Genomic DNA, 27,994 nt, shown 5'->3' with positions numbered 1-27,994 from the left:
GCCCCTTCTGCCAGCTCCGTGCTCTCTTTTAGGGTCTGGATGGGGGGGTTCCACTCCGTTAGCAGATGAGGTTTCCCAACTTAGCTAGAGCGGGCTGAATGGTGGCTCCCCAAACTCCCACCCTCGCTCCTGGACCCTGTGAATGCGAACTCATTTGGGGAAAGGGTCCTTGCACATGTAATTAGGGTAAAGATCTCCAGATGAGAAGATCACCCTGGATAATCGAGATGGGTCCTAAAGCCAATGTCAAGCATCCTCATGAGACCTGAGACGGACACAGAGGGCCGTGTGAGGACGGGGCCGCCGCCTGGAGTGATGCAGCCACAGGCTCAGGATGGCGGGAGCCCCCGTGGCTGGAAGGGCAGAGAAGGGAGTCTGTCCTGGAGCTTCTGCAGGGAGCCGGGCCCTGCTGACCCGCTGATTCTGGACTCCCGGTCTCCACAGTGGGAGACCCTACTCCAAGCTGTAACGTCTTCAGTGTTTGCCAAGACCGTGCTAGTGCGGGGCGATGCGCCTCTCTCCAAACACGCGGGGGGTGGGTAGTGCAGGGGCGGAGGGCGGCGGAGAGTGCGGGGCTGGGGGGTGGCTGGTGGGGGGCAGGCTCGAGAGAGGCTGGTGTGCAGCCCTCGCCCTGGCCAGCCCTGCTGCCGGAGTCAGGGACAGAGGCCAGGAGTCGGCAACCCCTCCCGTAAGGGGCCGGATGGTAAATACTCAACGGTGTTGTTGCGGCACAAAGACAACCCAGGCAACAAGGAAGCTCATGGATGCGGCCAGACTTGCGGGCTCAGGCCAGACCGTGGGCAGGTGTCCTCGGGGGGAAGCAGGAGCACGGCGCTTTGGAGAAAAGAGGCCTGCCTTGGGTGGGGTCCCCCAAACCGACAGGCCTCGCAAGGTTCCCGGGTCGCAAAGCTCGTGGTCCAGGGTCTGCGTGGTGGTGTGGGGGGGCTCCGTCCACCGTCGGGGGGAGACGGGCTCGCCCTCTGAGGCTCCCGGCCACCACCTCTCCATCTGCTTTTGGTTCCCAGTTCATTTGCACACAAACACCAAGCAATTTAAGAGGGAAAAGTTAAAGCTGGCCCAAGGTCACTTTAGAAAGTATCAGGACCACCTGGTAGCTTCTTGCTCCAGGGAGGCTGCCTCCCACTCGGGGCTCAGTGTCCTCCTCTACAAAACGGGCTTAAATTTAATCCAAGGATTCAACACGTGAGTTCCCGTGAAGCACGTTAACAGTGCTCAGTTGGGGAGGGGGTGCAATTACGGTTACTTGTTCCAAGGCGGCCCCGAGGGTCCCAGCGGGCTCCCCTGAAAATGGATGAGCCACACAGACGCCCAGAAGTAACCGTGAATCCGACTGTCCCAGGTGGAGGAGGACTTGGAGCTCACCCACAGCACGGACGGCAGGTGCCCAGCAGGCATCCCCGGTTGGTCCTGGCCCTCCGTCCCGCTGGATGTCACCACAGCAGCGGCAGCAGCAGGCCGGACCCCACCCTCCTGCCTGCGTGTCCTGGGCTCCAGCATGCGCCTCTCCCACACGCCCTGCGCGCCTGCACCTGGGCATCCATCGGAGGCTCACCTGCCGCCACGTGCTCGCTCTGCCCTTGACCGCAGTGCAATTCCTCCCCGGCTGTGAGCCACAGGTGAACCCACAGAATAGCTGCGAGGGGGCCGGGGGGGCGTCAGCTGGCCATGAGTTCAGTCACTCGTCTGGATGCCCGGTTTCCTTGTCCCACAGCACGCGCGCGCACACACAGGCACGCGCGCGCACAGGCACACGCGCAGGCACGCGTACACAGGCACGTGCACAAGGCACAGGCGCGCGCGCACAGGCACAGGCGCGCAGGCACGCGCACGCACAGGTGCGCGCATGCAGACGCGCGTGCACAGACACGCACACGCATGCATGCAGGCACACGCGCACACACAGGCACACGCGCGCACACACACGCACGCACACACAGGCACACGCGCGCGCACGCACAGGCACGCGCACACAGGCACACGCGCGCGCACAGGCACACGCGCGCACACGCACAGGCATGCGCGCACAGGCACAGGCGCGCACAGGCACGCGCACGCACAAGGCACATGCGCGCACACACAGGCACAGGTGCGCACAGGCACAGGCGTGCGCACACAGGCACAGGCGCGCAGGCACGCGCACGCACACACAGGTGCGCGCATGCAGACGCGCGTGCACAGACACGCACACGCACACACGCAGGCACACGCGCACACACAGGCACACGCGTGCGCACACACACGCACGCACACACAGGCACACGCACACACAGGCACCCTGACACCGCGTAGAGTACACACACGGCAGATGCTGCACCGAGCCAGCAGGGAAAGGGCTAAAAGATCACACTGAGAATGTTCTTCTTTTTGTCCTTCAAAGAGTTTAACGCCGTCCTAACGGGAAGCCAGGTCAGCTTAGATGTTTCTCAGGGATCAGAGCGGGCCGGCAGGGGTGGGGGCGGAGGTCGTCCGTGAACGTGGGGGAGGAGCCGAGGGTCTGAGAACGCGGGTCCCTCGGTGGACGGTGCTGCGTCCTGTCTCTCCCCGGACTGCGTGCAGCACAGAGCGCGGGGCAGACGGAGGAACGGGACGGTGAGGCGGAGGGAAGGAGAGGGCTAGGGCCCCCGGGTCGCTCCGTCTTGTTCCGACAAAGCTCCCCCTTTAGGGCTGGTGGGTCATCACGGGTTTCTGTGGAGCACAAATACACACTCACATAGTTGTGCAAGATGGGTGTGCACACAGACACATGTGCAGACACCTGTGCACACACGCACAGACACGTGGGCACGCAACAGATATACAAGCGTGCACACAGGCATGTATACATGCACAGACACACGTGGGCACGCAACACAGATATACGAGTGTGCACACACAGGTGAGCATACACGCAGAGACACACATGTGCACGCACACACATACGAGCATACACACAGAGTGCACACACACGCACAGACATGTGGGCACGCACAAATACGAGCGTGCACACACACACACACAGGAGTGCACACAGCAACACGCAGACACACAAACACATTGGTCAGAGGTGCCGGTCAATCCCTGTGCAGTTTCTGCACAGCGACTCTGCCTCCGCTCCCCCAGCTGGGTTAGCGGCAAGGCTCTGAAACACAAGGAGCTGTATTCTAACCTGAAAGCATTTAGATTCTCAAGTCCCTGTTGGCCAATTTCTCATTAGTGGTCATCAGCCCTCCGTCTGGGATGGCCCTGCACTGGCCACAGTCCCGACACCTCCTTCTGGTTAAAGTGGGCTTGCGGGCACCTCTACCCTGTGCCATCTCCCCCTACACACGTCCCCTCGTCCCCTTGTTGGGGCGGCCAAACGATGGCGGGGTCACCCACCTCCCTGTGGCCAGCATAAGCTCACACACTTAGGATCAGCCTTTTTGCTGTAGTTGTGCATCCCCGGCGTGAGATGCTTGGAAACCCTTTTTTAAGAATGGAGTTCACGGAGAGAATAAAGCGCCGGCAAGAGGTGCGAGTGGAGAGCCACCGGGGTCGCGGGGGTTCGGGCCTTGACTGTGGCCACCGGCACTGAGTCGTCATGCCCATCCCCAGGCTGTGGGCGTGACCTTGAGGTCCTAAGAGATGGGCTCTTCTGAGCTGTCACGGAGCCACGTCTGCGAGGTGCTGCTGGGGTTGCCTCAGGCAGGCAGCGCCCATGCGGGGAGAGCTGGTGCTTTCACCGGCTCTCGAGAGGGGGAGCCAGGACGGGGCACTCTGCAGAGCGCTCTCTCCCATGGAACCTGGGGGACAGCCTTAACCCCAGCATCTGCACATGTGCTTTGCTGAATGACCTTTACAGCACTCGTGAGCTGCTGGGGCTGTGAGGACAGTGTCCTCTCTCTCTTGTGGATGGTCCCCTCCCCCGAGCGTCCTGTCTCGTGGGCGGTCCCCTCCCCTGAGCATCCTCACTGTCTCGTGGGTGGTCCCCTCCCCTGAGCGTCCTCACTGTCTCATGGGCAGTCCCCTCCCCCGAGTGTCGTCACTGTCTCATGGATGGTCCCCTCCCACGAGTGTCCTCTCTGTGTCACGATGGTCCCCTTCCCCAAGCCGAGACCCACCCCAGGGTAAGCGGGGACCCCTATCACTGGTATATTCTGGTACCTTTAAGAAATGTTTTCAATTTTTCTATAAATATTTTGCTGATTTCACTTGTTAGTTTATCCCCATTTTCTCTGCTCTGGAGTCTTAACACCAACGTGTAAACCTGACGGGTCAGGGAGTTTCCAAGCCGCCTCAGGAGGGAAGAGACAAGCTTACCGCAAAGCTGTGGTTGGCCACCCCCTTCCGGCTGTTGGGGTTTCTCTGTGTCAGGGATCCGCGGTACACCGACTGCCGACCAAAGGAGGCCCCGTCTTTACCTTCAGGGGCACAGAAGCATGTCAGCAGCTGTGCAAACACACTTCTTTCTCCCTTGCCTCGGAGCGAGCATTAAAATCCTCTCTCTCCTATCTCTCGGCTCCAGAAATGCTCCCTCGGGCGAAACACAACACAACACGCCATTGCGTTTCCTTTAATTCTTGAAGTGCCACGGGCCTGGGGGGTCTGGGAACCCTGCCCCTCAGAAGAGGGTCCCCCCCAGGGCTTCGGTCGTGTAGCTGCGGCATTTGGTCTCACATCCTAGTCAACTGTTTGTGTTCATGGGCACAAGTGAGCAAATCCCGGGGGTCTTCCTCCTCTGGCAGGTGTAGTGGGGGCCCTGCCTGACATGCACCTGCTCTTGGGGGGGGGGTGTGCTGGGCCACGTCTCCTCTGCCCAGCCCCGTGTCCCTTGACGTCAAGGTGGCAGCTTGACATCAGCCGCGGCGGAGTGTTTACAGCACAGAAATTGGCAGAGGCTACACAGCAGGGCTGAGTGTCATGTTTTGGCAGGGGGGCTGGCAAACGAGCTCAGGGTTCCACTGTGGGCAGAGAACGAGTTGCTGGGCTTTGCCCCCCTTCCTGCTCCTAAACTCTGTGGAGGGTGCTGCTAACCCAGCGATCCCAGCTACGGGGCAGTGAACCCTTCCCGTGTGGGGACGGACGTCTGGCACACGGGTGAGAAGCCACCCCGCCAAGGCTGGCCGTGGTGACCGGAGAGGAGTGTGGGGACCAGCAGCTGCAGCCGGGCCGTTTAGTCCCTGGAAAGCCCGCCGGCGCCAGGGGGCCCGGGACCAGGTGAGTGGCCTCTGACTGACCAGGCGCTCGCCCCGTGGCCCCCCGCTGCAACCGTGAGCCTTCACTTGGGTGGTAGCCCCGGGGCCTGCTGGAAGCTCCCCCCGCTCCGCGGCAGGTGGCCTCGCTGACAAAGTCCGTCACCCCGCTCGTGGCCCTGAGTCAGGGATTCGCCTCAAAGGGCCTCAGGACCAGCTCTGTCTCTGGCCTGACCTGCCCGGGTACGGGGAGCTCTGGGGTGCAAAGAGGAAGCTGCATGGAGGAGAGCTGGGTGCAAAGAGGGCTGTGCAAAGATGTCCCCTGAGGAGGTGGTGGAGAATGTTCTGGAGGTGGTGGAGAACCTCCTGGGAGGGGCGCTGCACTTGGCCTTCAGAGGGCAGAGGCGGGTAGGAAAGGGAGCGAGGAGCGCTCCAGGCAGAAGGCCCGGCCCAGGCAAAGGTACGGAGGTGTGTGTGCACAGAGCGCTCGACACCCCCATGTGCCTGTGAGGTGTGTGTTGTTCACCAGGGGTCCCGTGTGGGGCAGAAAGTGAGGGTCTGGAAGGCTGTGCTAAGAAATCCCACTCATTCTGCAGGCAGGTGGGAGCCAACGATTGTTCGGGAGCAGAGGAGGAACATAGAGAGCTCTGTGTGCTGGGACCATGGCTGTGGGTGGTGAGGGCAGAGCTCAGATGCAGGGACAAGAGGAGATGCCACAGTGGCTCAGAGGCCTGACACAGCAGCGGAGGGACTGGACCCTGACCTGGGAAAGGGGCTGCTTCCCTCTGTGATCCTCGGGCGGGCTGCAAGGGGAGCAAGACACGATTCCCCGACAGCCCGGCCGTGCACCGTGGACGAGGCAGCCAGGCCTATCACCCTGGTCGTGGAGCAAAGTTGATGTCCTGGTCACCACTGAGACATCAAGGGAAGCTAAGTTACCTTCTGTGCTTTGCATGAGAAGGGTGATAAGCCTTAAGCCTTAGAGCAGTTTACAATGCAGAACGTGGAAAACGCCAGCGCCACGCCCATTGCGTGCTCAACCAGGCGGGTTCCAGAACACCAACCCACTGGAATGCTTCCTGGCAGGAGCGGCTCGGGGAGTCATCCTTCAGGCCCCGGGGGCATGGGATGCTGTGTCCCAGAGATTACACAGAAATGCAGAACCCCCACTGGCCACTTTCACACCCTCGAGCTCATCTCCCAGGCCCTCGGGGTTGAGGGAAGCCGCTAACTCTTACCTTGACTTTTCGGGGAATTACCGAACTTCCTTCTGAGAAGACAGGGCGCTGTCATCACCTAGAAGAAAGACATCTCAGGGCTTCGCTGAACTACTGTAATCCTTGGCAACACTGGGAGCTAAACTGGGACTTCTCACGGTTCTTCCAGATTCTAGTGAATCCGGTCAGCTGTCTTCTGTTCTTAGGCAATATCAGAACTTTTGTCAGTGTTAAAATACACGGTATCAATAAATGAAGCACCAAACGCCAGAGCATAAAAGAGACGCGTACGTTTGTCAACGGTGGGTGGGAGGGCAGGGAGAGCACGCATCTCAGCCCCGCAGACCTGGGTTCAAATCCAGGTACCCCCACCCACCCCTGTGATGTGGACGACTGTGTGTCCTCTCTGAACTCGTCTGGAAAAGGGGCCACTAGCCCCTTCTCGGGGTTACTGGGAGACTACCTGCTCCTCACATGTCCCCAGCGCCCATGGCTTTTGGTCCCCATGCCTTCCCTTCACTCTCCCGTTGACAGCCTCTCCGTGATGGCATCGTCCGCTCCCTGTTTTGCCTCTCCGGGCACGAGCAGGTGGCCTGACCCCCCTGGAAATCTTCCCAACGTCCGGCCCCCGAGATTCTGCCTGGCTGGTTTTGTGGGCTGCACCTGGAGGCCTGCAGGAGAGGCGTCCGGGGCTGGGCTTCCCTGAGCCAGTCAGGAAGCACCGTGGTCCCCAGAAGAGGGTGGGATGTCAGGGCCAGGGGGCCTGGGCCGAGACCCCTCCGTCCCTTATGGTCTGTGTGATCTCAATCAAGTACGTCAACCTCCCTGAGCTTGGGTTGGCTCATCGGGACAACAGGCTTAATCCCAATGCCTCCTCAACCAGGTTTGTGAACCTCAAATGGAAGAGCAGTTAAAGCACTGTTTCTACCTGTAAAGAGCTACCCAGTGTCCATATCACGATACACACGTGACCGCGTGTTCGCTATGGCTCCTGGGGGCATCAGGCAGCAGGCAGGACTGAGACTAGACGCCACTCTTTCTGGGGCACCGGGGATGGCGCCTCCCACCGCACCTCTAACCGCACCACCTGCACCTTGGAGATCGGGCTCACTCCCGGCTGGCGCCTCCCCTGCACGCTGTGAATGGGGCCACCGTCTCCCACACCCCTGGTCCCCGTGCCACCGCATGCGCCCGGGTTCCTGATGCGTCCACTGCTAGAGCACCTGCATCTCCCAGATGGGGCCTGTCCCCAGGTCGCTGGAGCCCGCCTGCCTGCGCAAGGCCAGGAAGAGCCCGGAATGGACAGCGTCCATGAGTGACGGGCGTGCAGGGGTGCACGCGGCCTCCTTGCCCCCACGCAGGACAATGCCCAGTGCGTCCCTCTGAGCCAAACATACCTTGCGTGGGGTTTGCCTCCTTCCCTCTCTGCCCCACCTTCCCGCTCCCCACCTGGATTTTCCTGGGTTTCCCCCACAGTCTGACGCCAACCCTGTCCCAGCACGCGCCTCTGAGGACGCTGTCCTGCGGGGCTGGCGGAGCTCACTCAGTCCGTACGGGTCAGCCCACCACCGCCCGGGCTCATCCCGCGACTGGAAGAGCCGCCCCACTCTCTTGCGACGACCCATACCTCCTCCGCAGGGTCTGCATTCGGATCCTTAGGACTCTGGTCCAATCTCCCAGCAAGTCGGGGAAGAAATATCTGGAGGACAAGGAAAAAGCCTGTATCTGATGGCTCCTTGTTTGACCCCCGTCACAGGGGGGCAGGCGGGACAGAGGGACGGCCCTTCTCCCTGAGCACGGGGCCAGGCGCTCAGGGACGGCCGTCAGCCCCCAGCGCACCAGGTTCAACAAAGTAACACACAGAGTAGCCAGTTAGCTCTGAAGTTCAGATAAACAATGAATAAGGTTTGTTTATAAGTATGTTCCAAGTATCGCACAGGAAATACGTACGCTCAAAAATGATGTGTCATTTATCTGAAGTTCAGACGTACTGGGCATCCTGTATATCACCTGCAGCTGGACCTGGGGCTCTCCCGGGACCACACTGTGTTCGCCTGCCAGGTTACCCCACCGGTGTGACCGGCCTGGGGACCCCAGCTTGACTCTGGGGAGAAGGATGTTGGTCCCAGACCTGCCGCAGGGCTGGGGAGGGGCAGCCCCCTCTCTGCGTCCCCGGAGAATCTGTTCCAGTCACATCCAGCCAGGCAGGCGAGGCCGGAAGGGAGGCGGCCAGCCAGCCTCTTGGTTTCAGGCCCCGGGGTGGGGAGGGCAGCGGCTGGGGGGCTGGGGTGGCTGGGGCTCTGGGCACAAAGCTGGGCGCCGGGGCCCCTGCACTCACAGGGAGGTTGGATTTCCTCTGGGGCTTTCCCGATGCCTTCACCGAGAGCCCTGCAGCCTGCAAGGCAGCAATCTTGGACTTGATGTTGGAGACCTGGCAGGAAAAAGGACAGACACATGGACGTCACTCTGATGTGCCAACTCGACATCACAGTCCAGGAAGAGAAGCTGCCCGTTCACTGATTTTGTTACGGTCCCCTTAAGATAGGGGTCCCAACAGACGTGCTTCCTGGGGGCCCATTTTCATGCATCTTCCATGGTTGTCAGGGAAGGGGCTGCTGTTCCTTGCAGGTCACCCTCCAGACAGGAGCAGGGGGGCTCTGCACACTTTCGGCACATCAGGAAGCCTGGATCCCCGCAGGCATGGCAGGAGGGGCAGTGCTGGGAACCATGTCACCATAGCTCTAAGGGACAGGGCTACACTCTGGGCAAAGGCTTGGCTGGCATCTGGCAGAGCCTGCCTTCCTGACGTCATTTTAAATCGGCCCCCACAGCAGCCAGAGGAAACTTCTGGAAGCAGAAACAAGGCCCCATCACCCCTGTTCTAATCCATCCAACGGCTCTCTGGACTCTGCCCTCCTCTTGGACCTGCCTCCTACCCTCTCCCCCTCTAATCCCTCTGCCCCAGGCTCAGGGTTTCACTGCTCCTTCCTGAACACGCCAAGTTCAAGACCACCCCAGGACCTTTGCACATGTGTGCTGTCTTCTTGTAATAACCCTTCCTGAGCAGCCCACCTGGTGGCTCCACCGAGCCACCCTCACTTCCTGTTTGCACAGCTTGCTTCAAGAACTGTGCTCCTTGGCCGTTGGCTTGTCCTCTATCTCCTCCCACGAAAGCATAAGCCTCCATGAAGGCAGGGGCTCCATCTAAGAATGCGCCAGCTGTGTCTTTTGTGTCCTGCCATTTTCAGGAGTTTGAAATCATTTGCTGAGCAAGAAGGAATAAAAGAATGCAAAGTCCTTGGGCTGGTTTGTCCCCCTAATGAGCACAGCTCTGGAGACACGCTCCTTACTCCCGGTGGGCACCTGCTGATGAGCAGAAGCGAGCAAGGGCTGTGGGTGTTGGCTCCCCTTGCAGCCTGAGGGGCAGACCCTCTTTTCTCTGGGGGTCCCCAAGGGGAGGGCAGGGCAGAGCCCAGTCACCTCGGCTGTCCCTGAGAGACCCTGGCTCTGTCCTTTGACCTTTGTACACTACTGATACAACCCTCACCCGAACTCAAGTCCTGGACCCACACTCGGGCTCACAGGATGGCCCTTGTGTCAGAGTCTGGTCCTGAGCCCCAGCGCTGTCCTCAGACCTAAGCCTGCTTCTGAAGAAGCCCCCTCCTGCTGGGATAGGGAGGGGTAAGCGTCAACATCATTCCTGTAGGGATGAAAACCCTGCTTGCCTCTCACCAAGGCAAATGGGACGAAGACAGGGGTGGTGGGATGAGCAATTCCCACGGAAACCCCCAAGCTCCTATTCCGGAGCTTCGGGTGGGCTGTCCACAGCCTCCAGAACTTCAGGGCCCACCATGATGCCACTTGGGGAGCCCCCCATCCCCTGGGCCTGGTGCTACCTCGCTCTCCACCTGCTGAACCTCAGAGGCCGTGAGGGCCACTCTGTCCTCCAGCTCCAGCAGCTCCTCGTCTGTGGTCCTGCCGGGCTGCACGAGGTCCTGAGGGTCCTGGGGGGTGGTTTCCTGTCTGTACGCCTGGCCTACAGCCACGCTCATCTAAGAGAGGGAAGCACGGAACATGACCGCCAGCAGGAGAGATGTCAGGGCCCTCCCCAAGACGGGCCCATCCTATGACACTCTTTCCTCTGAACTCGGGTGGGGCTGGCCGAGGGTTAAGCATCCCATGCAGCTCTTGTTGGGGCTCAGGGCCGACCGTGCATTGGCCGGCTGCCTGGGGTGGGCCAGTGGCTTAGTCACAAACTCTTGCCTCCTGGGCCCACCTCTGCCCAGGTCCTGCCGAGCCCACTCGGGCGGCCTCACCTCCGGGGCTGCCCCGGGGAGGTCCCTGATGGAGGGGCTCCTGTCCAGGTCTGCCTCTTCCTCCTTGCTCCCCTCCTCCTCGGATGAGGCCCCCTGATCACTGATGTGGCTGGTCAGCTCCTCCAGCTTCCTCCTGAGGGTCTCTTCTTCTCTGTCGGCATCTGTGGGCTCGCAGCCCGTGAGACACTGAAACCAACGAACAGATCTGCGTTCAGTTGGTCATCCGTGTGCACCGTGCTCAGAGGCAGGGCTCTGGGAGAAGTCTCCACCCCTTCTACAGAAGAGCTTGCCTGCAGTGCCCGTGCTGGGGCCAGTCCCGGCCCTCAGAAACCGGGCTCTGCAGGGTGGGGCGCTCCTGGTGATCCTGTTGCCACCCAGGCCAAAGACCTACCTTTTGTGAACCAGACACTGAGCTTTCCCTCGTGGACACTTTTACCATGGGAGGACAGTTCTTCCCTCTGACCCTAAATGGGGCCCCCAAGCCGAGGGACTGGCTGGAGGACAAAGCCACCAGCAGGAATCTGGGGCCCATCACCGCAGAAGCACCAAATTCCCAAGCACTGGAAGGAAAGCTAAGGCCGCCATCCATAACATGACCTGGGAAGGGAGCGTGAAACACATTTTGACACCGAGAGTTCTAGAATACCAAGCGAAAGCTGGGAGTGGCACCAGAAGAGAGGGTAAGGGAGTGAGCACAGAAGAAGAGGTGACAAATTCAGCGAGCGAGGAAGCTGAATCTGAAAGGGATGATGCGTCACGACCAAGGGCTAGCTGTTGTCTTGCCACCGCCGCTCCTGATCAGCACAGGAAGGCGCCAGTTCATGATGCCAGGCTGCTCGAAGCAAAAGTCATTAGCTGGCAAGAGCCCTGGGTCACTGTGGGCCAGGAGGTGCCAGGTAACAACCTCAAGTGACTAAAATTACAACTTCCTCTCCCCCTGAGTCACCAGAGTCTATTAGCGCCCAGACCGAGACCCGAGAAAATCAATTCTTCCGTCTTCTTCCAAGCCCAGCAGGTACGTCTTTCCTGCCATTATCTGTGGCTCACCTTGTTTTCAGAGGGGAATGGCCCTTGAGGGGCCAATCTGCCCGAAGAAGAACAGGAAGCTGAGAAACGTCAGCACAAGTCTCGGTGAGGACTCAGAGCGGCTGCTGGTAACTGAGCCCCCCTCTGGCTGCACCGGGCAGAGAGGCGGGCATCGATACCGGGCTGCAGGAGTGTGCACAGACCGCTTCTGTCTCCCGGAGAGCACGGTGTGCAAAGGACACGTGGCCGCCACGGCAGACCCCCCGACACGGTCACTGTCAAATGTCACCCCCAGAGTGAGAAAGAAAAGCACCCCAAGACAAGGAACTGGAATGCTCATCTGGGGTTGGAGAAGAGGCAGGAGCTGAGGGGCAGCACGGACCCGCGGGCCCTCGCAGGGACCCCTGTAAGAGTCTGCCCTGGGTTTTCCCCGGTGCACCGGGCCTGCTGCCCACTTGCCTTTACATAAAGATGCGAGGGGCACATGCCGGGTGAGATGCTGGTGGAGGTGGAGTCGGAGACGGGCTCTAAGCATGAAATAGGGAATCGTTCAAGGAGGCAGGAAGGATGGCAGGTACCAGTGGGGCTAGATGCCAGGGCATGTATTTTACTGAAAGTTACTAAAGTTGTTAAGTTAAAAACTTGCTGAAAATAGACAATTCTAGTCTTTATTGCCGCCTTCTGACTGGGGGCTTCTCTGCCGGCCGTGGCTCTGGTCTCACCTGTCCTGGTCTCAGCGCCCCTCCACCGCTGGCCCCCAGCCCTCCTGGACACTGAGCCCTGGTCTGATCAAAGGTCACCTTCCTGCGTAGTGTTTTCCTCACTATTCTGTAAAAGGGGGCTCAGGCCCCAAGAAGTGTGAGCCACCCTGGGTGCAGAATGGTAGATGGCTTTCACTGCAGACCTTCTCAGGGCCTGTCACACCCTGCTGTGCTCAGGGCAGGGGGAGAGGGCACTTCTTCCAGAGACGGAGGGTGGGCCCAGAGAACTTCTAGCCTGCTGGCTGTAGGAAGCTTCTGGGCGGCATTCCAGGAAAGAGAGTCAGCTGTGCCTGAGGGCACTGACTCTGGAGAGCGCGAGACTCCACATTTCTGTTCTGCTGACATTGTTGAGCCCAGTCAATTTTAAAACATAAAACATACACCGATTCCTCAAAAGCCGTGCAAGGAAGGGCTCCTTCTATCCTTCTACAAGTCCGCTGCTTGTTTTCGGCAGAGCATTTCCTGGGGCTCGGCGAGAGGATGGAGGTTGGAAGAACCTCTAACCTTTCCTACGTCAGCTGAGACTGGGGAGCGGCCGGCACCCCACCTGCCTGTGCAGGTCCTGCCCCATGCGGGCACATATGCTGCTGGGGACAGAGTTCAGCAAAGCCTGGGCCCTGCTGGGCAGCTCCCCTGGTCACCGATGGCTGTGGGCCGTGCTGGTGGGGTGACAGCCGGGACTTTTAGCTGGTGGTATGCACTGTGGCTGTGTCAGACCCGCTCCCCCTGGGTCGTCTGAGTGCACGAGGGTAAGGGGCTGGGGAAGGCCCTAGCTCCCTGCAGAACAGCCCCTCCCAGCTCTGGCCCCCTCGCCTGCCCCTCGGTCCCCTGCCCCTCCCGCCTGCTTCTGGAACCGCATCAAGCACAATTGCACGCATCCCAACTGCTTCCTGCCTTTTCTGAACACGCTCAACATCGGTCAGTCCTTCCACCTGATAGCCCAGAGCTCAGCCCCTGGGTCCCGAGGGGAGGCTCCCCAGGCGCATCCCCCACCCCTCAAACCTCCCTGGGGGAGGGTCCCGGGAGGAGCTCTGTGCCATGCATTAGAACCTGCATCAGTCCCGGCTCCTGAAAATGGGCCTGAGACCAGCTGTGGCTAAGCTACGTCCGAGATTCTCCATCCAGAGCGGGGCCCTCCTGTCGGTTTCCTGCTTCCAGTCACTCACTTACAGACGGCCCCAATCCCACGATCTCCTCCGTAGGAGTTGGGCCTGACCCGGGTCTTTGGTGAGTCTGTATCAGGCTAGTGGTCATGCTGTCCTCGTATGAAGCACTGTTGTCTTCCCCCAGTGAAGTGTACTTGCTCAGACCTAAATCTGTCTGTAAGTGGGACCACGGTTTAAACTCAGTAAAGGGAACCTGGGGTACTCAGAGGAACCCTGTGGTTTAGGTCATAAATCAGGCTCTGCAGTGTGAGGGAGTCGCACTCCTTTAACAGGTGTTACGTATTCTAAGTTAAATTTTCTTAAACTCTGCATGACGTCTGCTAAAGGTATAAAAGGGGTATTTCCTCCTCTTGTCAATGACAGAACACTTGATCCAGTATAAAGTATTTGCATCCAAAGGAATCAAGCACTGATATGAGCTACAATATGGACAGACCTCGAAAACGTGACGCTGCGTGCAGGAAGCCAGACACGAAAGTCACGCGGCGAACGCTTCTGTCTAGATGCAACACCCAGAAGAGGCGAAGCCCGGAGACAGGAAGCAGGCTGGTGGCCGCCCGCGGCCGGAGGGAGGGGACAGGGAGCGACTGCTCACGGGATCAGTTTCCCTTTGGGCCAATGACGTTTGGGGACCAACAGGAGTACGACACTGTGAATGTACTAAGTGCGAGTGAACGTCCACTTCAGGACGCTGAATTTTACGTTCTGTGAATTTCACGTCGATAGAACAGTGGCTATTTTGAAGATATCGCACGCGCGTCTGCTACACAGGCTTGTGCAAACGAGCAGTTTTAAAGCACTGGAAGCTCTGATGTCTCCGACATGACTTGGCGTGAAGGTAAAAAGGCTCCACCCAAGGCAGCAGCAAGAAGGAACTGTTCGCAGCTGCCTTACCTGGCTCTGGGACGGGGCGTGGCCTCTCTGTCTGGAATGGCAGGAGGCCGCACTGGGAGCCCGGGTGCTCTCGTCATCGGAGGTGTCCACGGCGGCCAGATACCGGGAGGGGAGCTGCTCACTCCCGATGGCGCTCGTCCCTTTGGAGTGAGAGTGGGATCGAGTTACGCAGAGCGAAAAGCTGGAAACCAGTGGACACGTTTTTCCCAATAAGGGAAAACAAAAGATGAAGGAAACCGCAGATGTGATTACAGCCCCCAGAGGGGAGGGAGCCGAGAACCTCAGATCAAAGTCGGAATGGAGCGATGGCAAGCCCTCACACGGAAGCTTCAGGAACCAGGCCCCTGCCTGGCACTCTCGGTGGGGCCAGGGGAGCAGAGAGGTACATGGTCGGCGGGAGGATCACAGTGCACCGCATTCCACCACCGGAACCCGTGTGCCCGGAGTGTGGCCCATGCAGGGCCCGGGGAGCGTCTGTGAATGGAGGGGACGTTGGGAAGTCTTTCCACATTGGTCACTACGGGCTTTTTCTCATGCCTGACTTTATGTGTATCCGGGTCATCCACAATGTGCCTGGAAATGCTCATCCTGGACTCCAGGTTGGGGGGGGGGAGCTCACTATCCCCACGGCCTCACCAAAGGTACCCAGGGTTCCAGGCAGCCTGGATGGCACCGCACACACCACCCTGGGAGGTGGGGGGGGGGGGGGAGGAGGTGTGGCCGGGGCTGACCACATGGGAGCTCCTGCACCAGGGAGTCACCGTGCACAGCCCCTTCTGTCCTCGACGGCACCAGCCCCCACTGGCTCGGTGAGTCTTGCCAAGCACCTGAGCGAGCTTGGGAGAGGGCCCCGAGCTCCAGTGGGACTCCAGCCCCAGGCCCCGCTGGTTTGGGCCTGGGAGACCGCACGCTGAGGACACAGTGAGGCCGCGCCCCGGCTCCCGGCCACAAAGATAGATAGGATGGAGGTGCGCTGTTTTAAGCCGAGAGGTTTGTGATACTACGATCTCGTTTAGTGTCTACAACCATGCCGCACGATAGGCATGAAGCCCTCTTCACAGTGAGGAGAAATCGAGTCACAGTGGCTAAGCAGGTGGATTAAGTGGCATGCCACGTTCCACCAAACCTCAGATGGCACACCTGCGGGTTGTCTGACCCATCTTGAGACAACGCTGCCCATCAAACTCCTACATGTCCCGGTGAGACGCTCTCAGTTTAAGGGATGGGTGAAAGCTATGCTGGTTGATCAGAAACGCGGCCTCTCCCTCCCTGCCCGCCGCCCTGTCCATGTCCTCGGGCGGTGTGGGATCACGGTGGGGGGGGGGGGGCACAGATCCTGTGCACGTCCCTGTTCTAGGACTTGTTCAATATAGATTCATTTATTCACTGTTTAGGGGGAATTAAAGCCCCATGTTCCTCCCAAAATGCCTCCAGCATCCTAATCAGCCTGTGGACCATGAGATTATGGTTCCTATAATATAATGAGAAAGAAAAACAGAAAGGGGACCTATTTCCTGGCAGACGGTGTCTTAACCACTTTTCCTGGCAGCTAGCCCCACGCGGCGGCCACGTGGGGGCTCGTTAGCGGGAGGGCCAGGCTGCCTCCGTGGTCTCATCTGCTCCTGCATCCGTAGGGTGTCTGAACTCCTGAACCCACAGGGCACAGGAAAAGACAGCAATTCAGGATTTCATTACAAAGCACGCTGTCTGACAACAAAATTAAACTGAGCAAGTCTAGGTTCTCAGCACTTGCAGACCTCGCGATTCAAAGCTGGGAGCTGGTGGTGGACCAGGGGAAGCAGTGCCCAAACGGAACCTGTCCCACCTGTCCCCAAGTGTACTGTCCGTCCATAAGTGCGTCACCTGTCCCCAAGTGCGCTGTCCCTAAGTGCACTGTCCATCCCCAAGTGTACTATGGGTCCCCAGGTGCAGCGTCAGTCCCCAGGCTTGGACCTGCCCTTTCCTTTGATCAGGATGGTTGGTCCAGGTGACCAGTGATCCTAATCATTTCAAGGACACCTGCACGTCCCTACCCCGAGCCAGCTCAGTACCCTCCCTATGGCCGGCAGCGAGCTGTGTGGCCAGCTGAGGTGCTAATGCTGGGACTTCTGAGTGTTACAAGAGCAGCGCCCAGCCTGGGGGGCAGGGAGCAGGTGTGGATGGCGTCTACCAGGACCGCACATGCTGGACAGTGTGGTGAAGGAAGGGGTTGCTATCAACCGGCCAGGATGTCTGCACAAATCAGGGCAGTGGACGGGTTTTCCATGGACCGCTTCCCCCATGCAGAGCCCATCAACGGACCTACCAGCTGTGGCAGGAGTCCCTGGGGCTGTCGTGCACGACTCTCCAGGGATGCAGAGCTCAGTGAGGGTGTCCTGTCCCTCAGGTGAGAGGCCGTCCGTCTGCTCTTCTGGACGGGGTTGGCACCCAGAGGCGCTGACATTGGCCTCCTCCAGGACCGTGGCCTCCGGGGAGGTGTCCTTTGCATGGGGTTCATCCATGAAGGCCTGAGCACACGGGACCTGCCAGGTGCGTGAGGTTTTACTAGGAGGGGCAGCTCCTTGGCATGTAAGTCTTTCCATCCCAGTCTGGAGGGTTTCCCGACATCACTGAGCAAATGCTAGACACCCCTCAGCTCTGGCCCCTTGTGATTCAGTTCCCTTTACTTCCAGAAATCCTGCTGAAAGCCATTTACTGCCTACTCTGTCCCATGTGTCCGTGGAAGGCTGGGGCTCCCGAGACCCTGAGCCACTCATTGTACAAGGGAACACATCTGACAGTCTTGGGGGCTCCGACCCACCTAGAGACTGAAGCCCTGAGGAGGTGGATGGGAAAGTTATTTTTTTGGGGGGGGTGCTTTGTTCTAACTGCATGCACCTTAATACTCCCAGAAAGGGAAGACGGAGTGTGGGCAGGGCCTCCGGGAGGCCCCTCGGCTGCAACCCCAGCACCTCCTCCTCTACCCTTCCTCGGGCCGGCAGAGGGTTCTCTCTGTTGTGCCCTCGTCCCCAAGGAAGCAAGGTGCTGAGGGCTTCTGGAAGCCACATGCCCCAGCTCCTTTCCAGCTTGAGGGGGGCAGGAAGGAGGCAGTCCTCAGGCCCTGGAGGCCGCAGGGGCTGGTCTTGCAGCGGGAGCAGGCTTGTGGCCCAAAGACCACTGCTGTGCCAGCCCACTGCCCTGCTGTCCTCCCCCCAAACTGGTCTGTGGATCAGCCTGGGCAGATGCATCCCTCACCAGACGGGCGCCCAGGCACATGTCGGGCCCTGAGTCCAGGACAGACGCCGGTTCCCTGGCCTGCCCTCCTGAATCACAGGGTAGAAGCCTTACTTCTGGGACAAGCAGCCAGCCCGGATCCCCGGCCCCTCATTTGTCCAGCCTTGGTTCCCATCCCGCACTCCCCTTCTCCAAGCTGCCAGACCCATCTCTGCAGAAATGGGGAGTGTGGAGCTTCTGGATCCTGTGCCCCCAGCCCAACTCTCCCCTGGCCTGTCGTGCCCTGATGCCTGCTATGGCCATCGGAACCCTTCCCAGAGCGCCGTCCCCCACCTGGGGCCTGAGTACCTGTCGCTCAGGTTATCCCGGGAAGGATGGGGGCAGAAACCAGAGCCCACTGACCTGTAGGCTGTCTGTGGCCGCTGGGACTGGGGACGAATATGGGGGGTGACTGCCAGACCAAGTAGAGTCATCAGAGTCTGCCTCAAAGTCCAAGTCGTGAATAGAAAGGCGCTTTTTCTTAGCAGGTGCAGATGTGGGCAAGAGGAGGAGAGTTGGGGTCAGCTTGACAGAGAGGACCAGGGGCCTCTCCGCCCTGGGCAGCAGGGTGGGTGCCTCCAGGGGCACATCCACTTCCTGCACTAGAAACAAACCCGAAGGAGCTCGAAGGCAGCTTCAGGGGGCCCAGAGGGCTCCCCCTCCGAATCCCCTGCAAGAGCTGCATCCTCAGCATCTCTTAGAGTGAAAGGAAACACCTGCTCAGCCCGAGGGGCCTACGGCTGCCCGGATGTGCTAAGGACACAGGTCCCAGAGCACTGCAGCCTTGGGGTGAGGGGTGGGCAGGGCGGCAGTCTTCTCTCGGGCTGACAGGTACCCTTGAGAGGTGTCGGGCGGGGAGTTCAGGCAAATGAGGGGCACCCACAGTGAGGCCACAGAGGTGGGGGAGAGCTCCATGTTGTTCAGATGAAATCCTCCCTCACGATAACCTTGATCCTTTAAAGGTATTGTATAGGGAATATTCCAGACACTGGCTGGTGTTCTTTAAGCTCACCGAGTGGCAGGAATACAATTTTCTCACTGTAGACTGGCTAGACCTGGTCGGTGTCAAATCTCACGGACGCCGGCCTCCTCCCGGTGTCTCCAACTAAACTCCTTGTCCCCCCCCACCTGCTCTCCTTCCGTCACACCCCCCCCCAAAACCCCAGGGCATACTCTTGCTTGTCGCTCACCAAAAATAAGTTACAAAGTAAGTAAAGATGGAAATAAACACTAATAAAAGCAAGGCTCGTGGCTGGCTATGAAGAAAAGTAAAATGTTCATAGAGGGGAGTCTAAAGAGGTTCACTTCCCTGAAAGATGCCAAGGCCACCTTGGAGGACAGCAGGGTGCCCTCTGGGACCCCTGCCTGCCCTCACAACCTCACGAGCCTGCCCCCAGGACCCTGACTGGACGGGTCAAGCAAGCTTCCCTGCAGGCTCCGTCTCCCCCACACCTTGCTTTAGGGTTTCTTATGGTGACACCACGTGCTGAAAACATGATCCTATTTGGTGCTCAGTGCCTCAGAGACTGTCCGGGCATGGCAAAGGAGGCGGGGTCTTTGTGCTCATGCTGTGGGAACTGGTAGAGTCAAGGAGAGTACTGAGATTTTTAGGACATCAGAACCCCAGGCTCCAGCTGGGGGAGGGGCAGGGGCAGAGGTGACTGGGGAAGACTTACCTTGCTGCCAATGGGCGGGGCCTGGGCCACTATGTCCAGTTCTCCATCTTCATCTGTCTGCTCACTGTCTCCACTTCCCTCACCAGGGCTTGGCTCAGGCCCACCTGCAATGGACCACACACATGATTCAACCCAGGGTGAAGAAGACTGGGGGCAAACCATCCATCCACCCACCCACCTACCCATCCATCCATCCAACCCACCCATCTACCACCCGTCCATTCACCCATCTACCCACCCACCCACCCACCTATCTATCTACTATTCATCCACCTACCTACCTACCCACCCATTCATTCATTCTCCATCCATCCACCCATCCATCCTCCTTCCATCCACCCATCCACTCATTCATCCATTTTCCATCCATACATCCTTCTATCCATCCATCCACTCACTCATCCATTCTCCATCCATCCAACCATCCATTCTCCATCCATCCTTCCATCTACTCATTCATTCATTCTGCATGCACATATCCATCCATCCACCCACTGTGACACATCCAGGCAAGTCCATCTGCTGGCTTTACAAAGACCTATCCAAGCATCGGTTAGACTCGGTCTGAATCCCAGCAGAAAACTATTACTCTGCATCAATTTTGTCGAGGGTCACGCCTATAGGCATTCACCCTCTGTTCATGGACTGTTTCTTGGGCAATCTGTATCCCTGGCCTTGTGGTGGGTGAAGGAGGCCAAGGGCAAAGTCATGTTTTCTCAAACAAACTGCTTTACCTACAGTCATTTCATGTGCTTATCTGCAGGCTGCAGACACAGCTGGGAAGGAGGTGAGCCTCAGCCCCAGGGCTCCCGCCCCTCCTTTCTTTGCCCCCCAGACCCCCTGTCTCACCTGAGCACCCAGGTGGCCCCATCACAGCCTCTTCCCTCTGCTCTCCCACTGGTCTGGCCCTTGTTCTCCTTTAGGTCACCAGAGGGGACCAGGCAATGAGCTCTGGGGTTTTAGAGCATGGATCATCGGCCTTCTCTTGGGGCTACGAGGCCACTTCTGCACTGGGGGAGCATGGGCTGTGGGGCCGGGCCCGCACGTGCTGCCCCTGCACACCCCCCAGCCCGCGCCCAGGCCCTCACTCCCTGTGCCTTTGGGTGGGGGCAGGTCTCAAGCATGAACAAGCAGGGCATTTACTGGGCTTGAGCATGCCCTGTAAGCCCTTCTGTACCCCCCGAACTCAGGCCCATGCAGCGGGCAGACTGGGTGATTATTTTCATTCTCTGGACACTGAGTCTTGAGGAAATTCACCCCAGACCACCAGACAGAAGACACTGAGCTGACCTCTACCTGTGCCGAGGGAATGTGGGCATGGCTCCCGGAGGCCCGGGGCGCACGCCTGTCTGTGTGTGCGCGTGTGTGTGTGGGTGTGCATGTGTGCGCGTGGCCTGTCAGCGTGGAGCTCCCCCAGGACTGAACAGGAACAGGAGCTCTGTGCCCCTTTTGGTTACGGACTCCTTCCATCTCTCTCTCCACTTGGGACGGCAGTTTGAGCGATACTAACGCATCTCTCGAGAGCAAGCCCAAAGGATGTTCCCTGCTCCTGATATGGGAGAGAGTTCTCAGCCGCTCTTGGCAGGGAGGTGGGAAGAAACACGAAGCCCTGCGAGCACCAAGGACTTACTGTGGATGTCAGGCGAGCTTCGCACTCTGTCAGGCAAACCTGGAACCAAAGGAAAGGCACTGGGGAGAAAGACATCCTCCCGAGACCGCGCTTGAGGACGGGTTCCCTCTCATTTCCTTCCTGGCCCTGGGACAACTGCCTCCCACAGCGTCTGCCCGTCCTGCTGTGGGGGCCTCGGGAAAACACCCCTGTCGCTCTGCAGGTTCACCCGGAGAAGACCCCGGCCGCCCCCCACCCCTCACCCCAGCTGACCAGTCTGCCCGTGGCCCTGGCTGGCCAGGCTTCAAAACAGTGACTTCAGTCATTTCTATTTTTTCAGTTTGTCTACTTGAAAACAAACGCGCAACTTTCCTTCCCTGCGACCTCTGTGAGTCAGTGAGCTGTACTCCCAGGCACCCCGCAGGGAGAATTCAGCCTGGCCATCACCCCAGAACACGCGACCCAGGGGCCCAGGTGAAGCAGCTGGGAGTCGGGGTTCCTGTTGCCCCACAACACCACCTTGTCACCTCGGTGGTGACAACTTTGAAACGGGCAGGGGCTGGTTGGTTGGCGTTGGCTCCAGCAGCTCTGGACCCTGGCTGGGCATCACAATCCTCACGGCCTTTCACACAACACAGATTCCTGAGCCCACCCGGTCCCTGGAATCGGCACCTCCCAGAGCGAGGTCAGGTCCTCAGGGGTTCCAACGTGGCCTCTGGGAACAGGGCCGCCTTTGGGGTCGAGATTCTTAAACACTTTGCAGTGTGGCTCTCTGCCCTGCTCCCTGTGGTTCTCACCCTTGAGCTCTGGGGTGGGGCCAGACCAAGCTCCTCCAGCTGCAGGAAGACCCCTCGGCCCATCAGACGCACAGGGAATGTTTGTTGAAAAGAGAAAATCTAGGCCCCACATCAGACGCCCAGGGAGGAAGGGCCTGGAGAACATGTTGTATTAACCAGCGCCTGGTTATTCGACTAGCCACTGAGTTTGAGACCTTAGCTATGAGTTCTCAACCTGCTAGGAAGCCTTGAAAAATAGGATTTCAAATAGTGGGGCTGTCAACAGCATGCAGGACTTCCCAGGGGCCAGGCCGGGGAGCGGTGTGCAGAAATGCGCACCACACAGAGAGCAGCCAACCTTGTACAAAACACCCGAAAGGGACCGACAGGGGCACACACCCATTCCAAAGGATCTGCTTGGTCCTGAAACCCAAAACAGGCGTGGGAACAAAAAGCGATCCCGGGGAGAGGTGCGCTCCTCACCTCCCCCCTGCAGCCGTCCGCACAGGGAGCGGATCACTTTGGCGCTCCCGAAGCGCTTGAAGCGGGCTCTCAGGTGCTGGTGGTACCATTCCAGGGAGCCGATCTTCACGACCCTGCAGAGACAGCGAGCTCAGGCCCGCCGTGCTGTGCCAGGCGGCACACGTCCGTGCCCACCCCTCTTCAGCCAGCCCCACCGGGGGGACACATCGGGCCCTAGCACCCACAGGGTCCCTCGGACGCCAGGCCGTGGCTCACCTGGCCAGGTGGCAGGGGTCGCAGAGCCAGCCCTGCTCCTCCGGGTGGGCGTGGCTGCAGTCTTGGCAGGTGAAGAGGCGGCAGTCCAGGCACTGCCTTTTGGGGGTCCCGAGGAGCCGGTAGGGCTGCAGGCAGCGGGCACAGTGGGTCTCATTCAGGTGCGCCGTGTCCGCAAGCAGGTCCCTCTGGGAACTCTCCTTCTTAATCCGGCCCTTCAACCCCCTTAGGAAAATATCAGAAACAAGGAATCTATGAGACGCCTGCCTTATTTTTGCAACAGGTGTTAAATGTTTGCACGCATGTGTGCAAACATACACACACACAGGAACTTTTTTATATACAGAAAACGGGTCAAGGCACCCCTAGGCAGCCCTCACCATCTGCAGAGCCAGCTCCACGCTCTCACTCTCTCCCAAGTGGGAAGCCCACAAGTTGGGGGTCAAACGTGCAGTTTGGGTAGGCTGGAATGGAAACACCTTATTTTTATAGAAATGAAGTCGCATTTAAACATTTCCGTGACTCTTTACAATCATACATTTTTCCAGGCTGCATGCCCGTGACTTTCATCCAGTGCCAAAGGGCCATGACCCATCAAGTCTCAGAATCACAGGCTCGGACTGTTGTCGCTGCTTGCCCGCACCACCTAACTCATAATGGAGAGAGGAGGGACAGAGGTCCTGAACTCTAGCTTTGAGACAGAGCCCGGAGCTTTTCTGATGCACAGCCCAGAGCTCAGAGACTGTGTTCCAGCACCCCGTTTCACTGGATGAGGGTGGGCTTGCAGTCACCTTCCTTGGAGGGGGTGAGGTCGGTGGCTCTGGGGAGCCCAGCAGGGCCAGGGCCAGGTAGGGTCCTGGGGGTGCACCTGGTCAGGCCACATGGTTATTTCCAACCCCAATCTGTTGCCCACTCTAATTGTTTAAGAGGAGGTTGGAGAAGAGAGAAAATTCCAGGTGGTTCACAGGCTGGTCAGAGCTGCCACAGAAGCCACAGAGAAGGCAGAGCTAAAGCTCATTACAAGGGCAAGGCTGTGCTCCTCTCTATAGGGCCCTGCTCTGCACGCTGGCCTGAGCTAAGGGCTCTGTGCAGAGGACGACACCAGGGAAGTGGGGGTTGGGCTGGCACCCTACTGAGAAAGTGACAGGTCACTGCACTCTCCCCAGGAGGCCACAGGTGTCCTGGGGACAAAGACGGGAGGCATCTCCTCGCAAACAGTTTTGGGTCCCTTCCAGCAGGGGAGCAGGCTGAGCTGCAACCCCCCCGGCCCCGCCAGGTTTGTTCCCACAGACCAAGGCTGCAGTGGTCTGGTTTGGAGGGTGTCCAGCGCAGGAAACATCCAGCACTAGGATGTCCTGGGAAAACCACGGTCCCCCCAGACCTTCCTGGTGGGCTTGCCAAATTGAACTGACTGGGAAATGTCCCCTTTACATCATGGACACATTCCGTCTGTTCTGGATTTTAGAGAATGTCTGCAAAATGCAGTATTTTTGGTTTTCGATGAGATCCACTTAACTCCATTCTTAGTGACAAGAATCAGACCGACCCTGGGTGCCACCGTCCTGTGGGAACTCGGTGCCTGTGGTTTCTGAAGGGGACACCCCAGGGCGCAGTGGAGGCGGGAGATGAGGCAGGGCCTCTAGAAAGCTCTGGGACACTACTCCTGGTTTTAAGTGGTGTTGACTGCACTTCACTGATTCCCCGCTCCCCGCTCATTGCTCAAACACTCTGGAACACGGGCCCACAAACAAAACTCTTGTCTCAGCTTTGACAACCAAGAAAACACGGCCTTGTGTTGGCAGCAATCCGGGGGGGTGGGGAGCTGTCATCCACGGATAAAGCTGTGCTGACATCCTTGCCCCGAGCCCGGGAGCATAGGCACGTGGAGCCAGGTGCGGAGGGCCTAACCTCCTCCATTTCCCCTCAGACAGTATCTGCATCAGCCAGAAAATCTAGAGGCCACCCCTTCACCTCTCTCCCAGTGAGTGCCCCTCATTCTGCATCCAGGCAAAACCATACCCCCAGCCCAGCAGGAAGAAGGATGAGGACCTGCAGGACACACACCGAATCCTGGGGCCGGAAGTCCTCTCAGGTAAGAGCCGCGTGGGTGGGTGGTGGCTGGACACTGACATATTTCAGGGGCAATCACACCACCTGGAGCCGCGTGGGGAGGAGGTGATGGGGGCCAGAGCAATCCACACACCCTGCCTGTGGCAAACACTGGGTCGACCAGATGTCACTCCACGATGGCTGCATCGGCAGACAAAGGCCCAACATGGAGCTATCAGTTTAAGTCAGCCCCAGGAAGAAAAGACACCCTGAATGTGATCGACTGTCAGAACCAGAAGAAGACTTGAAACAAGTGTGCTTGGTGCACTAACTGGGATGGAGAGAGGAGGACATAAAGAAGGAACCAGGCTGAGATGGAAAGACCACAGGCTATGCTCACTGAGGTGGAGGAGAGATGGTCCAAACAAAGATGGGAAGGGATGGAAACTGACAATGGGCCGGAATTACCACCGTACATATTACATATCACGTCCCACGATTTAGAACTGTGGTTCTCAAGGTGTGGTCCAGGGACCTCTGGAGGTTCTCAAGACCCTTTAAGAGGCGCCACAAGGTCAAAACTATTTTAGTAACAATGCTGAGATGTTCTCTCTCTCATCTGAGATGTTATTTCTCCTGCACCGATGGTGAAGCAATGGCGGCCAAACAGCTAGGACCTTGGCGTGGGTCAAGGCAGAGGTACAAACCGGACCAGCAGTCCTTGCGGTGTTTGTCACAAAGGCAAAGAGCATGTCCTTGCTGAAGTGTGTCCTGATTCAAGGCATGTCCTTGATGCTACAGGAAGTTACTCATCTTACTAACCTTGACCCTTGAGCCCGTGTCTTTTTAACGTCCCGTGTGAAGAAACGAGAAGCACGCCCTGAAAGCATTTCTGCTACGTCCTGAAGCACCACCGAGGTCTCAATGTAAGGAAGCAGCCAGTTGCTGGAGTTCCAACATGAACCAGAATTTCTTTTTTTCATGAAGCATCATTTTTACTTAAAAGCACAACTAGAAAATAAACTATTCTGACTTGGGCGTTTGCCAGATATTCTCTTAGAAATGAACACTGTGAGCCCGTCACCTTGAGGAAAACAAGTGACGATATTTGTGGCCCATGACAAAACTCAAGCTTTCGAGCACGGGGAAGAATCTTGGGGAATTTATGTCTACCACCGTGAGCTCGACAGCATCCATCACTTAAATGTTGCTGGTGAGATCAGTGGTGACGGCCATCGATGTGATTTTTTTGGTATATAATGAAATGTGTCACCATTTAGAAACTGTATATGGTGTGACAAAACCTCACATGGATACGAGATGCAGTTTGAGTGCAGGACAGATTGATGGATTTTAATTCACTGATATGCGTTCAGATCCCACCGTGCAACTACCTTGAAGAAATCACCCGTTGCTGGGTTCCCATGTAGTAGCAAAGCACAACGTCCACAATCATCTGGGAAGAGGGCGCCTGGGTGGCTCAGATGGTTGAGCGTCTGCTTTCGGCTCGGGTCATGGTCCCGGGGTTCTGGGATCGAGCCCCACATTGGGCTCCCTGCTCGGCGGGGAGTCTGTTTCTCCCTCTCCCTCTACTGTCCCCCTCTGCTTGTGCTCTCTCACTCTATCAAATAAATAAAATCTTTTAAAAAAATCATCTGGGAAGACTACTGAAACATGCCCCATTTTTCCATCTGCGTATCAGTACGAGACTAGATTTTCTTCAAATTCTTCAGCCAAAACAACATATTACAATACATTCAGAACAAAAGCCAAAATGAGAATTCAACCATCTCCTATTACACCATATGTGGAAGGGATTTCCAAAAATACAGAACATGCCGGTCTTCTCATCTGTTTCAGGAAAAGTTCCGTTTCATAAAAATGTCATTTATGTTAACATGTAAGGGGTTTACTGTTGTTATTTTTCAATGAATGAATGAATGTTTTTTAAAATGCCTGGTTTTAATTTCCAATAGGGTCAATATTGACATACATAATCCATATGAACATAAGCTCTTTGGGGTTCTCAATAATTTAAGAATGTAAAGGGACTCTGAGGCCAAAATGCTTGAGAACAGCTGATTCTGGAGCAAGTTTGCTGCCCCAGATACAGAGCAAAGGCTGAAGGGATAGGAATGAGGAGAGAGGGGGCGGCGGTGAAATCAGGGACAGATGGAGGAGAAGCTCAGCAGAGGGGTGACCCTGGCATCAGAAACCCACAGCACTGTGCTCTGCCCGCCGACTTCCAGCCTGCCCTGGGGTGCCAACATCCAGAGCCCAGAGTGGAGGGGAGATGCCCGCTGTCCTCAAGAGAAGCTTAGTGACCTCGCAGGATGAGGCGGGTCTGGTGCAAGGACAGGACAGGGAAGGCAAGTTTCCTCTCACTCACGACTGGGTGTGGAAAGGAGAAGGGCTAGGGGCGACGTGAAGAGGGCAGACCCACGTGTCCTTGCTCTCCCCCCTTAGGGGGGAATCTTGACGGGAGCACGGTGGAAACATGTGAGTACTGGGGACCAGCCCAGGTTGGTGGTGCACCCTCCAGGGTCAGCTAGGGAGGAACACGCGGTGGCCATGGCACCCACGTCCCCCAGCAGCCGCTGAAAGAGGCACGAGCTCAGACCAGGCCTTCTGCTCAGGTGATCCTTAGACCCTTAGACCCTGTCCCTGGAGGACAGCATGAGGTGCTGAGAGGCCCGGGGACTGAGTCCAGGGTTGGGGAGAAGAGGCCGTGGCACATGAGGCTGATGGCTGGGATCAGGGATCTCAGGGGTGGGGGCTGGCCACTCCCAATGCCCGGCCAGGACGATTCATGAGTGATGGTCCTCATTCGGGAAGCTGAGCTGACCCTCCACTCTGTCTCAGGGACCAGCAAGGAGCCAGTGGGCAGTGTGTGGAGCCAAGCCCCCAGCAACTCTGTCACCCTGAGGGCCAGAAGCAGGGGGTGTGGGGATGGGGGACTCTGAAAGGCAAGACGAGGGCGTAAAGAGTCGGTGTAAGTGAGCAGAGTGTCGGACACCAGACACCAGCAAAGCTGTAGCCATGTCCCGCTCGGGCGGTGGGGGCCCACGAGCAATCTCAGACGGGCAGTTAAGGAGCTGCTCTTCTCGGCACAGCTTGGGTGGCTCTGAGTTTTGACCGTGCCACGGAAGCAGTGATCCCTGGAAGAACACAGGAAACCTCTCCCAAGCAGGAGAAGAAAAGGAGCGGGGTCTTCAGATCAGGAGTTGCTGGACTGCCGGCCGCACACACGCCGACGGCCCGCAGCGCTCGGTTGGGACGCGGCGGGCTCGCTCTGGGGAAGCATGAGCCAGTGGGCTGGTGGCTCTCTGTGAGGTGGGGAGAGGAA

The 27,994-nt window shown here is 58.2% G+C and overlaps 1 protein-coding gene across 10 annotated transcripts in view; it reads right to left on the bottom strand.

Moving 5' to 3' along the window:
* Positions 1 to 2,341: 2,341 nt before the first annotated feature.
* Positions 2,342 to 27,994, bottom strand: part of MLPH (melanophilin) — a 40,649-nt gene continuing 14,996 nt past the window's right edge. Inside the window, exons 3-16 of one of the 10 annotated variants that reach the window (XM_064587299.1) lie at positions 22,603 to 22,824; positions 22,264 to 22,460; positions 21,110 to 21,148; positions 19,480 to 19,583; positions 18,167 to 18,283; positions 16,857 to 17,073; positions 14,552 to 14,691; positions 10,705 to 10,890; positions 10,285 to 10,440; positions 8,727 to 8,819; positions 8,016 to 8,087; positions 6,410 to 6,467; positions 4,300 to 4,400; positions 2,342 to 2,706 (exon numbers count right to left, since the gene is read on the bottom strand). In XM_064587299.1, the coding sequence (XP_064443369.1) occupies positions 2,680 to 2,706; positions 4,300 to 4,400; positions 6,410 to 6,467; positions 8,016 to 8,087; positions 8,727 to 8,819; positions 10,285 to 10,440; positions 10,705 to 10,890; positions 14,552 to 14,691; positions 16,857 to 17,073; positions 18,167 to 18,283; positions 19,480 to 19,583; positions 21,110 to 21,148; positions 22,264 to 22,460; positions 22,603 to 22,824 (1,729 nt within the window). In that variant the 3' untranslated portion in view covers positions 2,342 to 2,679. The other 9 variants (XM_045867653.3, XM_064587303.1, XM_064587298.1 and 6 more) reach the window with 9 other exon arrangements.

Source organism: Mirounga angustirostris, unplaced genomic scaffold, assembly GCF_029215605.1.
Source record: "Mirounga angustirostris isolate CCGP_5_RB_7025 unplaced genomic scaffold, mMirAng1.0.hap1 SCAF_3, whole genome shotgun sequence".
NCBI lineage: Eukaryota > Metazoa > Chordata > Mammalia > Carnivora > Phocidae > Mirounga > Mirounga angustirostris.
Note: the sequence above shows the minus strand (reverse complement) of the source record. Positions and strands in the feature narration are given on the sequence as shown.